We start from the raw sequence: 16,029 nt of genomic DNA, 5'->3' as shown, positions 1-16,029 counted from the left end.
CCCACTGTGGTCTTTCTCCCAAAGGCATTCCTGCCTAAACTTCCCAATGATTGGTTTTTGTTGACATTTTAGGATGAACCTTAGGAAACTGCCACTTCCTAGGAGTCAAATATGGTAGTTTTCTATAACATAAATTTACTTTAAGAAAGAGAAGAAATCTCATCACACATGATGTTCATGTTGGGTCCTATCAAGGACCTTAATCACCTCTCCCTACTTCTTCCTTCCCAGGAGCATGTTCCCATGCTCTGATGGCCCCATACCCAGCAGACACTGATACTATTTCCTGACTGACTTGGGTTTCCCCTGATGCCTGTTATTAACACCTAAGTTACACACTGGGACTATAAAATAAAGGCTTCCTTTCTTACAAATGTGCAAGAAAACAACTAACACCTCTTTTCTTCAACCTCTTTCAGATCGAGGACATCATTACAAAGATGCAAGATGACAAGACAGGGGGTGTGCCCATCAGAACAGTTAAGAGCTTTCTCTCCAAAATCCCCAGTGTCGTCACAGGTAACATATCCTTAGAAGGTGTCAGTGACAACCAGAATGACTATTAAAGAGTTATGTGATTTAGATAGTGATGTGGGGGTGTCTAGGGAACTGAAGAATAATGTGAAAACCTCTGTGAGGATCTTGACTCAAAGCCCCTCCTAGTCTTGGTTTTTAGTAAAAGCCTACACTTTGCACATCATTAAGAAACACTTTTATGTTATGAGCCTTTCAAGCCTGTGTAGCTGTTGCCTCTGGGAGTAGGTGAACTGACAGGTTAGAAGTGTGCCTGTGGCTATAAACAAATGCAGACGTGCTCATAAACATTAAGCAGGCTTCATTTTATTGTGGCTTGTTTGTTTGCCTGTTTCATTTGGGACATGATTATACTATGTAACTCAGGCTGACCTTGAAATTGTGATCTTCCTGCCTGTCTCCCAGTGCTGGGATAACAGGTGTGTACCACCATGCATAGCTCCATTTAAGCACATTTAAAGGAAAGTTTTATGTCTTAAAAAATGCTCAAATTCTATAAAATGTTTTTACTAAGTTTTTAACCTACTGTGCTCCAACTCCTTTTAAAAGGGAGTTTTAGAATACTTCTCTGTATTCTGTTGCTTTTTTGTAGTTCAATATAGTCGAGCTTTTTCTTTAAAAATTAAGATTTTTTTTATTTTTTTAACTTTGTGTGTACACATGCATATATACATAAGTAGAGGTGTCCATAAAAGCCAGAAGAAGTCATGAAGTGCCCTGAGGCTGGGTTTACTAGTGGTTGTGAGGCTCCCAGTGTGGATGTAAGAACTGAACTCAGATTCTCAGCAAAAGAAACATTGAACTGTCAACTGCTGAGCTGCCTTTCCAGCTATTAGACATGTCTATAGCTAAAAAAAAAAATCATAAAGAAGTCTCATAGCATTTTGCCTTATAAATAACATCAACATCTTAAGAGTCCTCTTATTAAGTACTAATAAATTGAATTCTCCCTGTTTGCTCTCTATTTTGGTTGAATAAGTCGATTTTCTTCATAGCTTTCTTATAGAGTATAACAAGCCAGTAGATTTAGGCAGAAGTTTTGGTGATTCTTTCATTCCCAAAATTAAGCCATTTGCTTTCCAAAATTCAGGAGCCATCAGAACTTGGTGACTGTCATGCACCATGATACCTAAAATGACAACTTAAAATATTCTGGTGGTGCTGGTCTGGCATGGGGAAGTTGGAGCTTTTTCTTGTTGTTGATGGGACTGTGAAATGTTGCAGCTACTCTGAATGGAGTTTGGCATTTTCTTAGAGATGTAGACATTGCTTATGCCTCCTGCATATTTACTCAAAAACATGTCTTTGTGATAGAGTTTCCCCTTTTAGAGCAAGCTGATTTTGAATTTGCTATGTACTCCAAGCTTGCCTTGAATTTTTGCCTCAACCTCCCAAGTATTAGATTTACAAATGTTTGCAATTATACATGAAAATAGACGCAGCTAATAAAAATAAAGATATCCTGTATTGTTGGAAATTATATTAGGTAAAGGAGATTCCTTGGCCCAGTATACAGACTTGAGAAAGTTGTGAGTTTGAGAAGATAGATCCAAGAATAGTGTTGGTCAGGCTAGAGTTGAGGTTGGGAAGGGCATTGATGGTTCCGTCTAGGACACAGTTTGAAATAAGAGATGAATATCTGGAGACATTTTATAGAAAGACTATAAATGGAAGAGTCATGATGTCCAAGGACTTGATACTGCAACTTCCATGTGTTTATCTATAAGGCACCCCCTACCTAGTTAAGATAACTGCTTCCCCACACCTTTTGTGATTTTGAGTTTGAAGTTTCCCCCATTGACATATCGAGGAAATTATTTTCACTCCTCCTATTAGAAACTCCTAAGTAAATTCTTAGATATTCCCTGGGTAAAGTTGATAAAGAAATAGCTGCTGCCCCATCTGTGTCTAGCTAGGTTGGGATTGGGAAGGCCCCAAAGGAAATATACTGAAGTAAGAGATAGTTATATTTAGGAGAAGAAGATAAAAGGCAAACTATTCTAACACAATTGCATTCTTAAAAGGTGAGAAACGAAGAACTGCAAGGGTGAGACTTAGCAAATAAATGTTCCTGTGGGGAAATGGATAGAAAGCTAGAGAAAGGGACCAAAGTCGAGGACAAAGCAGAACCCATTATCAGACCATCACCGAGGCACATCGGCTTGGCAAGGCTCATTTGCAAGAAGCACAGAGCCAAGCCCTAGCAGCTCCCCATGCAGAGGTGTCCACAGAAGGTCACCTCATTGTCATTCGAAGCCCCTGCTCTCTGGATAGCAGATAAGCCTCCTCATATCTCCTTTCCTGAATAGTAACTGGGTCACAAAGATGATAATTGAAGCAAGAGGCGGGTTTCCCGAGTTCCCAGTTTCCAGCCCTATCTACTCCCCACAAGTCCAGCGGGAGACAGACAGATCCTGGGAGCGTGCCTGCCAACTCCATGAAAGCAGCCACATCGCACGGCCTCACCCAACTGTCACTGACAGCCATTCCAAGATAATTCCCCAACATCTGAATGGCCTAAAGAATTTTCCAGCAACTTTGAAGATTACTTTCCTCCAAACTAACCTCAGAAACCCAACTCCTAGCACATAGAGTCCTAAGAGACATCTAATCCTCACCTTCTGCAAACCACTTGTGCACAAAATTGTAGACTCTTGAGTTGCAACACTCCCTTAAATGCCTGATGCATTTCTTTGAACAAGAGCATCACTTGTGTGGCTTCTTAAAGATACAGTCCCCAGGCACCTTCTTGGACTTGGACTCAGAAATCTCTGTTTTCAGCAGCTTCCCAGGTTGTCTCTACAGCCTGTTTGCATTTGGAAGCCGAGGAAGCCCTGCCCAGTTCTCCTGTTTCTGCTTTAATAACCTCCAGTGATGAATGTTCTCATCTCTTGTCCCATATCCCATCCTCGGACAACGTTGACCTTCGAAAGCTTCTTCCTTATAATGAATTGACAGTTCCTTGCCTCCCTGTTGCTTCAGGTCATTCATCTCCATTCTACCCCCCTCCCCCAATCAAAGAAAAGAAGTCTGGGTTTAATTACAATTATACTCAGTTTGCTCTTCTTTTGAATTTTTTACTGTACAAATAATTTTCAGAAAATATTCCAAGTATGCAATACATTTTTTTTCTTTTTTAAACATCCCAGCACGATTTTCCCACATGCATTTCTATCTCTGTCTTAGCCCACAAGTTCACTTCTCTGAGCTTGATAGCAATGTAAACATTTTATAGCTTTTCTATTGCATTTATTGGCAAGAGGTTTCAGAGAGAGCGTTCAGGGCTGCAAACTGCCTCTGTGACCTTGAGCTGACCGCCAGCCTCTCTGGGTCTCTGTTTCCAGTCTGGATTAAGTGTTGTCCAAGGTCCTTCTCACTCTTGCCTTCCGTGACTCCACAGGCAGCCTGGGCTGAAGAAAGGATGGTGCCTCTTCCTGCCAAGTCTAGGAACGATGATGCATAAGCCAGTCAGAGTTCCACTTTGACTGCCCAAACCAATGTGACTTGGCTGTTGCACCTTCACTTTCACAGCTGCACTTTTTTATTTTCTGCTTAAAGAAGTTCATTTTAGTAACAACATCCTGAAATATGACAAGTTGTAATTGTGGAAGGGAAAAAAGCAGAGCTCTGATGTTCTTGCCCTTCATGTCATTAAAATCTTGCTCTAAATGTCACATTAATTCATCTCTCCACATTTTCCCTTGCTTGATTTTTTTTTTCTCCTATGAGAAGAAATGCTAAGTTGAATGAAGGACAGCTCATTTATTAAAAGTGAAAATACATCACACAACCTGCTAATTGTGTTCTATAGTTTATTTTTTAAACATTTCTACACACACACACACACACACACACATATGTTTTACAGTGAGATAAAAATGAAATCCAGATATGTTGTCATTGACTCTGGGATAATAAGCCTGTTTTAAAGAAAGGACCAAAACACTAGAGTGGCCTCTGTTCCCTGAGGTGTGGATGGATGAGTGACAATGGCTACCAACTTCCTTAAGTCTGCTGCTTTCTCTATCCACTGTGAAGAGCTGCATGGAGGAAGACTAACAAATTATTTTATATAAAACTTAGGGTATGATCCTTAACTTCTCTCTCTGTTCCTGAGACATCATTTTCTAGATGCAAGAGCATCTTTCCCTCAGTATCTTCTACAGCATCCTGCCCTACATATTCCTCAGGTGTATGTTCTTGGAATGCTGTTCCAACTGAGAATTAATAATAAACAGAAACACACATTGAGCTTATAAAAGATAACTTCTGTCGACTATTAATACTGTATAGGACCTTCTTACCTTTACACTAGCATTTGTAAATGTACTGCTGAGATGGACAGAGGGAGGAGTGGGAATAAGGGATTCTTCAGAGTCCATTTCCTGTTACTGAACTGGATAGCTAAGATTGGATGGGTTATGAAGGAAAAAAATGGTTATTCTGGCCCACAGATGGAGGCTGGAACCTAGGTGCCTGGTGCTACTATCTGGGCAGCTTCTGGTGAAGGCCTCCTCTTGATTCAGGTCATGAGGGGAAATAGAGAAGTAAGTAGATATGTCAGAAAGAGGGTAAAAGGAGCCAAATGCACACAGCAAACAACCCATTCCAGGGGAAGGCATTAACCCTTCCCCTCCTGACGGAAGCTCCACCTCATTCCTGCTGCTGCTGAGAGGGAGCAGAGCTTGTTTCCCCAGCAGAACTTTAGGTTGGATCAAAACAACCAAAGAAACGAACGACATGTATCTAAACTGTATCTGATTTTCTAAACAATCCTTCCAGGATTCAAATGTTTCTTCCCGATAAAGGAAGTGAGGAGGGCTCCCGCAGAAACACTGGGAATGATCACAGGTGCAGGAAAGGGGCTTTGACCTCCTTTCCTGGCTGGATTCTTATTGAGCTATTGAGCCCATAGTCCTTCCTTCCCTCTGAATATAATAATAATAATAATAATAATAATAATAATAATAATAAATAATAATATAATAACAATAATAATAATAATAACAATAACAATAACAATAATAATATCCATTAGGTACATCTGGGAGTTTGTGGGCTTGCTTCCTAAACCAGAGACCTATGGAGTCTATTTACCAATAACTAAACATCCACATAGTGGCATGATGTGGCAGGATCCCTGTCACCCTTGGGATCAGACAGAGTGGAGAGACAAAAGGCTGAGTGGACCTGTTTCACCAAGAAGTCCTTGAAATGGGGCTGGTAGAAGGGAACGAAGTTAAAGTGTAACTAGAACTTGGATTTTTAAACTGGACTGAAGGACCCCCCCAATCGGGGAGACCTCACTCAAATCTCAGGTCGGCGCACACCCAAGGAAACACGAGAGACCGGCTTGATGCAAAGACACGAGGCAGTTTAATATCGGAGCTCCGGGCCAACACGTGTCTCACGCAGGAGACAGAAGGGTCGACCCTGAAGCTCAAAAGCTAGGGGTTTATATAGGAAAAGTCGAGGGGGTTTCACGCACTTCCACACGATTGGTTAATTCATACATTGGGAGAGGAATCGGCACACAATTGTATTCCTTCAGGACCAGTTCACAGTTAGACAAAGCTCACTGTTTGGACCATGGTGTCATTCAACAGCAGGAACAGAGATTTGTTTTATAAAAAACAGTTTCTGAGGAAACTAATTAGGAAAAAGGAAAATCGCTTCATGGTGGGGTCTGAGTTTACACAGTCTCGAGCGCAACAGGAGGCTTGGACTGCTGTGTTTAGTCACAGGGCCATCTAGATGTTATAATGACACTGCTTGGTGCAGCTCACTGAAGTGGTTACCATGTAGGCAACATTTCTAGTGGCCATGAGCCAGGAAGCAAGAATCCAGTAAGTGAGCTAGCACAAGAAGGAGCTTTTCTCACAGAACATTTATCTGCCTGGCAGGAGTCTACAGTTTTAAAACATGTGTGAGTGTGTGTGTGTGTGTGTGTGTGTGTGTGTGTGTGTGTGTGTGTGTATGTGTGTGTATGTGAGAGGGGGGGTCTTGTGGGTATATAAATGAGAAAGTCAGTTATTGTGACAGAAGTGTCTAGAAGCCTTTGTGAGGGGGGAGATGGTAGGGAAATAGTGTTGACTTTAGCTAGGGAGAGAATAGGAAGGAGAAGACAATGAAAAGTCTCCCTGGATTATTCATAGGCCTGAATTCTGGACTCCTCTTGTTAGTTTACCCCACTAAACCTCTTGCAGCCCTGAACTCCAAGTAAACAATTTCAATTCTCTCTGGTATAGCCTTAGGTACCTAGCAGAAATGAGCATATCTCATTCTGGAGAAAGATACTTCATTTAAAAGAATTGTGTTTATTTATTTATTTATCTATTTATTAATTTATTCATTCAGTGTGTGTGTGTGTGTGTGTGTGTGTGTGTGTGTGTGTGTAGGCACATGTGCCTTGGTACGTATGGAGGTCAGGGGACAACTTTCAGGACTCGATCCTCTTTTTCCGTGTTGTTAAGGCAGGGTCTTTTCCATTTTCTGCTGCATCTATGTGGCCCGTTCCAGGCTCTTCTCCTCCCTGTGCCTCCCATCTTGTAGTAGGATTGCTGAGACTGCAGATGTGTGTCTCTGCATCTCATGTTTTATAAGGGCTCAAAGGTTTAAACTTGGGTTGTCAAAATTTCATGGCTAGTACTTCACCCAATCTCCCTGGCCCCTAGAGGAAAACATTTTAAGTATTGATTTCCATTTTAAGTAAAGGTTTCCATAAGAATAAATCTTAGAAACATGAAAAAAGCAATATGAGTTTTCGAAAGTCAAGAATTATGTTGGAATTTAAGATTGTATAATCAATTGGAATTGTATTTAGATTATAAAAGAAGATTATAAAAGAATGATTAGATCATATCATAGGAAATCACTATCCTTGGGGATCAAAACTAATAAATACCTATGATTTTATATATTTAACCTAATTTTGGGAAAGTTATAAGAGGTTTTTAGAAGTCTTTTAAATGATAGAAGATGGAGACCCCATCCAGGAACTAGCCAGGTTTGACCTTGCTTAGCTTCTGAGATCAGACCACATCTGAGGCACATTCAGGTTGGTATGATCATTGACAAAGATGAACTATTCTCCAAATGGACTAGAAATTTTGATAAGGAGCCAAATGAAATATCTAGAAATGAAAAGTACAGTAGTTGAAATTAGAAAGTGAACAGAAACATCCAATCACTAAGAAGTGACATTTTGACATAACTAAAAAAGAGAATTGACAAATGGAAGATAGCACAGATGAAAATGCTCAGAATGTGACCTGCAAAGACAGAAACAATTAACATGAAGCTGCAAAACGTCTGGGAGGCAAAAGTGATACATTGTAGCCCACATTCAATTTTTTTAGAAAGAAATAATAGAGAATTTACTAGGCCCATTCTTCTCAGACTGTCTCTTCTTTCTCATGTTAACCGACAAATCCAAAGAAGGTGAAACAGAAAGACATTCATATCTAGCTGGAGCTGTAACTTGTGGAACATGGATACCACAAGAAGATCTTCAAAATGACTAGAAAGAAAAGCAGGCTGTCTACATGTTTAAAAATGACACAGAGGACTTCTGTGCAAAAATGGAAGCTACACCACATTACAGAGGAAGGAAATCTTCAAATTCTTTAATGAAAGCAACAACTAGGAGTGCTATATGTAACAAAACTGTCTTTTAACAACAGCAGCAACAACAAATTATTAAACAAGAAACAGAGGCAGCCTATCTTTCTACAGGTTATATTTCAGAAATACTGTGAAGTAAAGGCATACAAGTCGAGAGGAGCTGACGGATTAGTGTGTTTTAGGCTGGCACTATCCAGGATAATAGCCAATGCCCATCTCTATATATCTTGTAAAACTGATCAAATCAAATATTAAAAATCCAGATTTTAATACTTTCCAGACATTGATAAAAATTAAGTACTTGTGTTGGAGGTTGATCTGGTGCTGCTATGTACTCCAATGCTAAATACGGCCCCTCAAGATCTTGTTGCTCCAGACAAGTAGAACCTCACATACACCAAGTAATTGATGCTATGTAAACTTCCCTCCTCAATTTAAAACTATTAGTTAAATAAAGGTGGCTACAGCCAATTATTGGGAGAATAGAAAAGGCGGAGTTTCAGTAACTGGACTGGGGGTTGCAGGTAGGGACCATGGGAAGAAGGAGAGAGTGAAGGAGGAAGAAAACAGAGAGAGCAGTAGGTCTCCACTAGAGTGATGGACCAGGAACACGTGCCCCAGTGGAATGCACCCCCAGGACAGACTGATGGAGCAGAAGTTACCAGGGCAAGATTTAAAGAAGTACTTGGGGAGCACAACTGGGAATTAACAGTCTAGTAAACAGAAATAAAAATTAGGGGTAACCTCTCAGTATTTGTGCAAAAGCTGACAATCCATGGACTCTGCCTCAATTATTGGGGGATGTTTGGGTTATACTAATAACTAATAGAGCTTATCACATGATAAACCTCTGTTCATCATAAAATATCATTTTTTAAAAAACCTAAAAGCAGCCAGGCAGTGGTGGCCGATGCCTTTAATCCAAGTATTTGGGAGGCAGAGGCAGGCGGATTTCTGAGTTTGAGGCCAGCCTGGTCTACAGACTGAGTTCCAGGACAGCCAGGGTTACACAGAGAAACCCTGTCTTGAAAAAACAAAATACCTAAAAGCAGTCACAGACTTGGAAAAGACATTCATAACCTGGTGGAACAAAACATTAGGGTCAGGAATATATGAAAGACGCCTACAAACTGAGGTATTAACAGAATCATAGGGAAACGGGCAAAAATCACAGGCAGATATTTTATAGAAGAAGAAATGTAAGTCACCGTCAAACATCCCACTTGTCCAATGGCATCGATTATCTCAGAAATACGAACTGAACCTGTGGAAAGACACCATTTCAACTTGTCAAATTGAAAAAACTCAACGTCTTTGACTGTGCCAAGCACACTCGGTGTATGGAGAAATGCTAATCTGGGACTAAGGAGAGTGTGAATTGGCAACCCTCATTAGACACCACGTGGTGATGGTAGTTGTGCATACTGAACTCATGAATATTCATGGGTTCTTGTTTTCACTACATGTTATGGCCCAGGGAAGCTTTGAGTGACTGTTCAGAGACACTTAACCCCACTCTTCGTGTCAGCAACATCTGGGGTAATCTGGGCTTGGCTGTGGACAGAAAAGGGGAAAGCACAGGCCAAGAGTAGGACTGTTCACAGCCCCAAAGGCCACTATACTGCTTAGCAAGATACAACTCAGAAACAAAGTAGGAAGTGATAAATAAGAAAGAAGCACACCACGAGACCACGTGCATGGCATTCAAAGTAGACAAAATTAAGTAATATACTTAAGAACTCAAACATTTGGCTGAGAAGTAGAAATGAAAACTTGGATGGGTGGGCTAGCTCTTGTAGGAAAAGCAGAAAAATAGTAAGGTGCAGATGCACCCAGATCTCAGAGGTATTCAGACTGTTTATTTGTCTGGAAGATCAGAACATAGTGGTCATTTTATTATAATTTTAAAATGTCTGCACTTACTTTTTTTTGTGTACACTGATGATATATTTCAAAACAAAATTGGTTTTCAGGATTCTATGGCTGAGAAACTAAACTTATCAAAGCTGTACGTACATGGCTACAGGTACACAGATGTGGTCACATATACACAAATTTGGTCACATGTACACAGGTATGGCACACTGTACACAGAGCTAGCCAAGTATATACATGAATGCATATATATTCATTATATATTCATATATACACTATATATTCATATATACACTATATATTCATATATATGGCAGATTTATTAGAATAGCTTGTAGGCTGTGGTACGACTAGTTCAACAATGGTGGTCTACTGATGGAAGGTCCAAGAATCCAATGGTTGCTCAGTCCATGAAGCTGCATGTTTCTTCTGGTCTTCAGTATATCCCCAAATCCCAAATAAGTAAACTCTAATGCCAATGAAGCAATAGACTTGCAAGGAGAACAAGGGCAAGCAGGCAGAGAGAGACAAGCTTTCTTCTTCTGTGTTCTTCATATAGGCTGTTAGCAAAAAGTGTGACCCAGATTAAAAGTGCATATTTCCATCTTAAAGATCCAAATTAGAAGTGTGCCTTCTGCACATCAAATGATTTAATTAAGAAAAAAAAAGTCCCTTACTGGTGCACCCAGTCATTTGGGTTTTAGTTAATTCCAGATATAATCAAGTTTACAACCAAGAACAACCATCACACACTAGCATGCCTAGGTAGGCACTATGTGTTTTACCCACATGCTACACTTTTTATAAACATACATGTAACATGATCCATGTGACTGTTCTTTAGTCATTAACCTACTCCACTTATTAACAGTCATAAACAGACAAGGTGGAGACACAGTCCCGTCTCAAACCTTAGTACCAGCTTTAAACAATAAGTTAAACCCTGACTACTGTGTTTTAAAGATGAAGAAATAGGACAGGGATGGGTTAGGGCATCCATCCAACATGGCTGATTCTGAAGGCCTGTGGGAGAATCCTCCCCTCTCCCTGTTGTTGGTTTTAGGTTTAGGTTTGATCATCAATACAATGTGGGCAAACAATTCTGGTGAGACAAGTGGGATAGCAGTCTGCTGACGATGCTGACCTTTAATTAACAAAACAGACAAAACCTGATCTCAGTTGGATGTTATTTGGGCTGTGAATAAACATGGCTGCATGACCACAAGCAAGAAGGGTAGGTGACTCTTCTACACTTGGGTCAAAACATGGGATCTTTCCCCTGCAGACAGCCTTGTTCCTACCTGGTCATGTCACCTGATCACCGCTGTGTCATCTTTATCTGAGTACTTACTGACTGTCTGCTTTGGCCACCTACTGTTGTCATATCTCAGTTTCCTCATCTCTAAAATGAGAGCTGTTAGTAACACTTGATGTTGTTGTTGAGAAGATTAAACAAATTCATGTGATTAGTGTTGGTTTTCACTTTAACAAGAGCAAGAAACACCTAGAGACAAGGCTCTGGGCATGCCTGTGAGGGATTATCTAGATTAGGTGAAGAGAGAATAGAAGAGTCACCTGACTGTGGGCAGCCCATTCCATGGGCTGTGGTCTTCAGAATCTAAAGGAGAAAGCAAGCATGGTACCAGCCTCCACCCCTCCCTGCTTCCTGACTTTGGATGCTTGAGACCAGCTAAGCCAAAATAAACCCTGTCTTTTATTGGGATATTTTATCACAGCACCAGGAAACCTGATGAGTATATTCCCTGTGGTTTGCATGTTATGCTGTGTGCTCACTATTTTTTAATATAATGTTTAACTTACCCTTCTTTCCTGTGAGAAATTCTGCTGATTGTCTCTGGCCATCTGCTCAACTCATTAATTCCATTCCTACAACATGCTGGGAATAAGACTGTGGGGCTGGAGAGCAGAGATGCGCGACTATCTGGCTCCCTGTATTTCTTTTGAAGGAAGGCAATAATTGTCTCTGTTCTGGATGTCCAAGCCTTTGTCCTATAGACTGCACAGCAGGTACGGGGCGGGGGGGGGGGGGGTGTCTTCTCTTTCAGCTTCCTTTCCTTCTTTCCCTTGTCACAGCTTTGCCAGGAGCCCTCAGAGATTAAAGTCCTTTTGAGACTCCAAGGTGCAGGCCTGAGTCTTTGTCTTTTGCTGTTACCGGTCACCCCTCCAAGGTGTAAATGCAGGGCACCCTGACTGCTCCCTGGAGTGAGGGCAGGAGTTATGTGGCTTATAGGAGGCAAGGGTGACCTATAGACATCACCTAAAGACATCATCAAAATCAAAGGATAAAGTTATGGCTCCCATGGTCCATGTTCACAATCCCAGGTCCCAGCATACAGTCCAGGACCATTTGGTAGCTGGTTGATAGGAGTAGGAATATCCCAAATGGTATAATTGCTCACTTCTCAAGAGCCATATTAATTATGCTTGGCTATTTGTTTCTTCAGTCATTCAGATACAAAATGTTTATCAAGACTTAGGGGAAAACCACAATAAAACCCATTCAGCTAGCTCATATTCAAGTTGAAATGCTTTTTTCTACGTTAATGAAAGTAAAGGCTATCTCATGTGGGCAAAACTGTTAGAGCTGTGTTAATTAATGAGTCTGTTGAGTCAATTTTCATAGATTCTTTGAATTCCATTGCATATCCCCAAGTTAAAAATCAAAGCTAGAATTAAAATTTAAAAAAAAAAAAAAAGGACAGAGAAAAAGGAGGGGGGTGATTGGAGAATGGGTGGAGAGAAGAAGGTTTATGGGACATATGGGGAGGGGGAATCTGGGAAAGGGGAAATCATTTGGAATGTAAACAAAGAATATAGAAAATAAAAATATTAAAATGAAAAAAAATCAAGCTAGAATTTAAAGCCAGGGTTCAAGGATAACACACACTTGTGTAGTGTAGGAAACCGAAAAATTCCTTAAGACAACAAATCAGTCCCTAACATTGAGGAATACCAAATAAAACCAAAGGGTAGTAAGAGTCACAGTGCCTGGGAGCAACTTTTCATAGCCAACATGGTGTCTACAGATGGCCTTGCTGACCAATCTGTTGGGAAGAAGGAAGGATATAGTATAGTGATTTCCACTGTAAATCTTAATTGTCTTGGAAGAAGAATGTGATATAATACTACCACATACCTAAGAAATGGTCTCCTCATCTAGAATTTTGTGTGAAAGACAATCAGAGGGGAAAGACTCGGCAGAGGTAAGGAGTGAGGGAAGCTAGAACGAGTAGTAATTCCCTGAATTCAACATCTATATACACTGGCTTCCCAGGAGTCTTTAGTGCTTGTCTGAGCCAGACAGCTCAACATAATCACTGTGGGGATGAGAAAGCTTCAGGAACAGCAGAAGACTGGGTTCAAGGTCCTTTGTGATCTGATCCAATGATTCTTTTTTTGTTGCTGTTATTGTTGTTGTTTTTTACTTTTTTGTTTTTTTGTTTTTTTTTAATTTTTTTATTCGATATAATTTATTTACATTTCAAATGATTACCCCTTTTCTAGCCCCCCACTCCCCAAAAGTCCCTCAAGCCCCCTTCTCTTCCCCTGTCCTCCCACCCACCCCTTCCCAATTCCCCGTTCTGGTTTTGCCGAATACTGCTTCACTGAGTCTTTCCAGAGCCAGGGGCCACTCCTCCTTTCTTCTTGTACCTCATTTGATGTGTGGATTATGTTTTGGGTATTCCAGTTTTCTAAGTTAATATCCACTTATTAGTGAGTACATACCATGATTCACCTTTTGAGTCTGGGTTACCTCACTTAGTATGATGTTCTCTAGCTCCATCCATTTGCCTAAGAATTTCATGAATTCATTGTTTCTAATGGCTGAATAGTACTCCATTGTGTAGATATACCATATTTTTTTGCATCCACTCTTCTGTTGAGGGATACCTGGGTTCTTTCCAGCATCTGGCAATTATAAATAGGGCTGCTATGAACATAGTAGAGCATGTATCCTTATTACATGGTGGGGAATCCTCTGGGTATATGCCCAGGAGTGGTATAGCAGGATCTTCTGGAAGTGAGGTGCCTAGTTTTCGGAGGAACCGCCAGACTGCTTTCCAGAGTGGTTGTACCAATTTGCAACCCCACCAGCAGTGGAGGAGTGTTCCTCTTTCTCCACACCCTCTCCAACACCTGCTGTCTCCTGAAATTTTAACCTTAGCCATTCTGACTGGTGTAAGATGAAATCTCAGGGTTGTTTTGATTTGCATTTCCCTAATGACTAATGAAGTTGAGCATTTTTTAAGATGCTTCTCCGCCATCCGAAGTTCTTCAGGTGAGAATTCTTTGTTTAACTCTGTACCCCATTTTTTAATAGGGTTGTTCGGTTTTCTGGAGTCTAACTTCTTGAGTTCTTTGTATATATTGGTTATTAGCCCTCTATCTGATGTAGGATTGGTGAAGATCTTTTCCCAATTTGTTGGTTGCCGATTTGTCCTCTTGATGGTGTCCTTTGCCTTACAGAAACTTTGTAATTTTATGAGGTCCCATTTGTCAATTCTTGCTCTTAGAGCATACGCTATTGGTGTTCTGTTCAGAAACTTTCTCCCTGTACCGATGTCCTCAAGGGTCTTCCCCAGTTTCTTTTCTATTAGCTTCAGAGTGTCTGGCTTTATGTGGAGGTCCTTGATCCATTTGGACTTGAGCTTAGTACAAGGAGACAAGGATGGATCAATTCGCATTCTTCTGCATGCTGACCTCCAGTTGAACCAGCACCATTTGTTGAAAAGGCTATCTTTTTTCCATTGGATGTTTCCAGCCTCTTTGTCGAGGATCAAGTGGCCATAGGTGTGTGGGTTCATTTCTGGATCTTCAATCCTGTTCCATTGATCCTCCTGCCTGTCACTGTACCAATACCATGCAGTTTTTAACACTATTGCTCTGTAGTATTGCTTGAGGTCAGGGATACTGATTCCCCCAGATTTTCTTTTGTTGCTGAGAATAGTTTTAGCTATCCTGGGTTTTTTGTTGTTCCAGATGAATTTGAATATTGCTCTTTCTAACTCTGTGAAGAATTGAGTTAGGATTTTGATGGGTATTGCATTGAATCTGTATATTGCTTTTGGCAAAATGGCCATTTTAACTATATTGATTCTACCGATCCATGAGCATGGGAGGTTTTCCCATTTTTTGAGGTCTTCTTCCATTTCCTTCTTCAGAGTCTTGAAGTTCTTGTCATACAGATCTTTCACATGTTTGGTAAGAGTCACCCCAAGATACTTTATACTGTTTGTGGCTATTGTGAAGGAGGTCATTTCCCTAATTTCTTTCTCAGCCTGCTTATCCTTTGAGTATAGGAAGGCCACTGATTTGCTTGTGTTGATTTTATAACCTGCCACTTTGCTGAAGTTGTTTATCAGCTGTAAGAGCTCTCTAGTGGAGTTTTTTGGTCACTTAGGTAGACTATCATGTCGTCTGCAAATAATGCTAGTTTGACTTCTTCCTTTCCAATTTGGATCCCTTTGACCTCCTTATGTTGTTGAATTGCCCGAGCTAGTACCTCAAGTACAATATTGAAAAGATAAGGAGAAAGGGGGCAACCTTGTCTGGTCCCTGATTTCAGTGGGATTGCTTCAAGTTTCTCTCCATTTAGTTTGATGCTGGCTACCGGTTTGCTGTATATTGCTTTTAATATGTTTAGGTATGGGCCTTGAATTCCTGTTCTCTCTAAGACTTTAAGCATGAAAGGATGCTGAATTTTGTCTTATGCTTTTTCAGCATCGAATGAAATGACCATGTGGTTTTGTTCTTTGAGTTTGTTTATGTAGTGGATTTATGTAGTGGTGGATGATCGTTTTGATGTGTTCTTGGATTCGGTTGGCAAGAATTTTATTGAGTATTTTTGCATCGATGTCCATAAGGGAAATTGGTCTGAAGTTCTCTTTCTTTATTGGATCTTTGTGTGGCTTTGGTATCAGCGTAATTGTGGCTTCGTAGAAGGAATTGGGTAGTGTTCCTTCTGTTTCTATTTTG

General features: G+C 40.5%; 1 protein-coding gene across 8 annotated transcripts in view; it reads left to right on the top strand.

Annotated features, from left to right (window-relative positions):
- The window catches only part of Rgs6 (regulator of G protein signaling 6), a 560,849-nt gene that overhangs the window by 380,845 nt on the left and 163,975 nt on the right, over positions 1-16,029 (top strand). For all 8 annotated transcript variants that reach the window (XM_052185525.1, XM_052185520.1, XM_052185521.1 and 5 more), the window contains exon 3: positions 420-519. In XM_052185525.1, the coding sequence (XP_052041485.1) occupies positions 420-519 (100 nt within the window). The remainder of the gene's footprint in view (positions 1-419; positions 520-16,029) is intronic.

Source organism: Apodemus sylvaticus, chromosome 6, assembly GCF_947179515.1.
Source record: "Apodemus sylvaticus chromosome 6, mApoSyl1.1, whole genome shotgun sequence".
In the NCBI taxonomy this organism is placed as follows: domain Eukaryota; kingdom Metazoa; phylum Chordata; class Mammalia; order Rodentia; family Muridae; genus Apodemus; species Apodemus sylvaticus.
The sequence above is the reverse complement of the archived record's forward strand: the minus strand, read 5'-3'. Positions and strand labels throughout refer to the sequence as shown.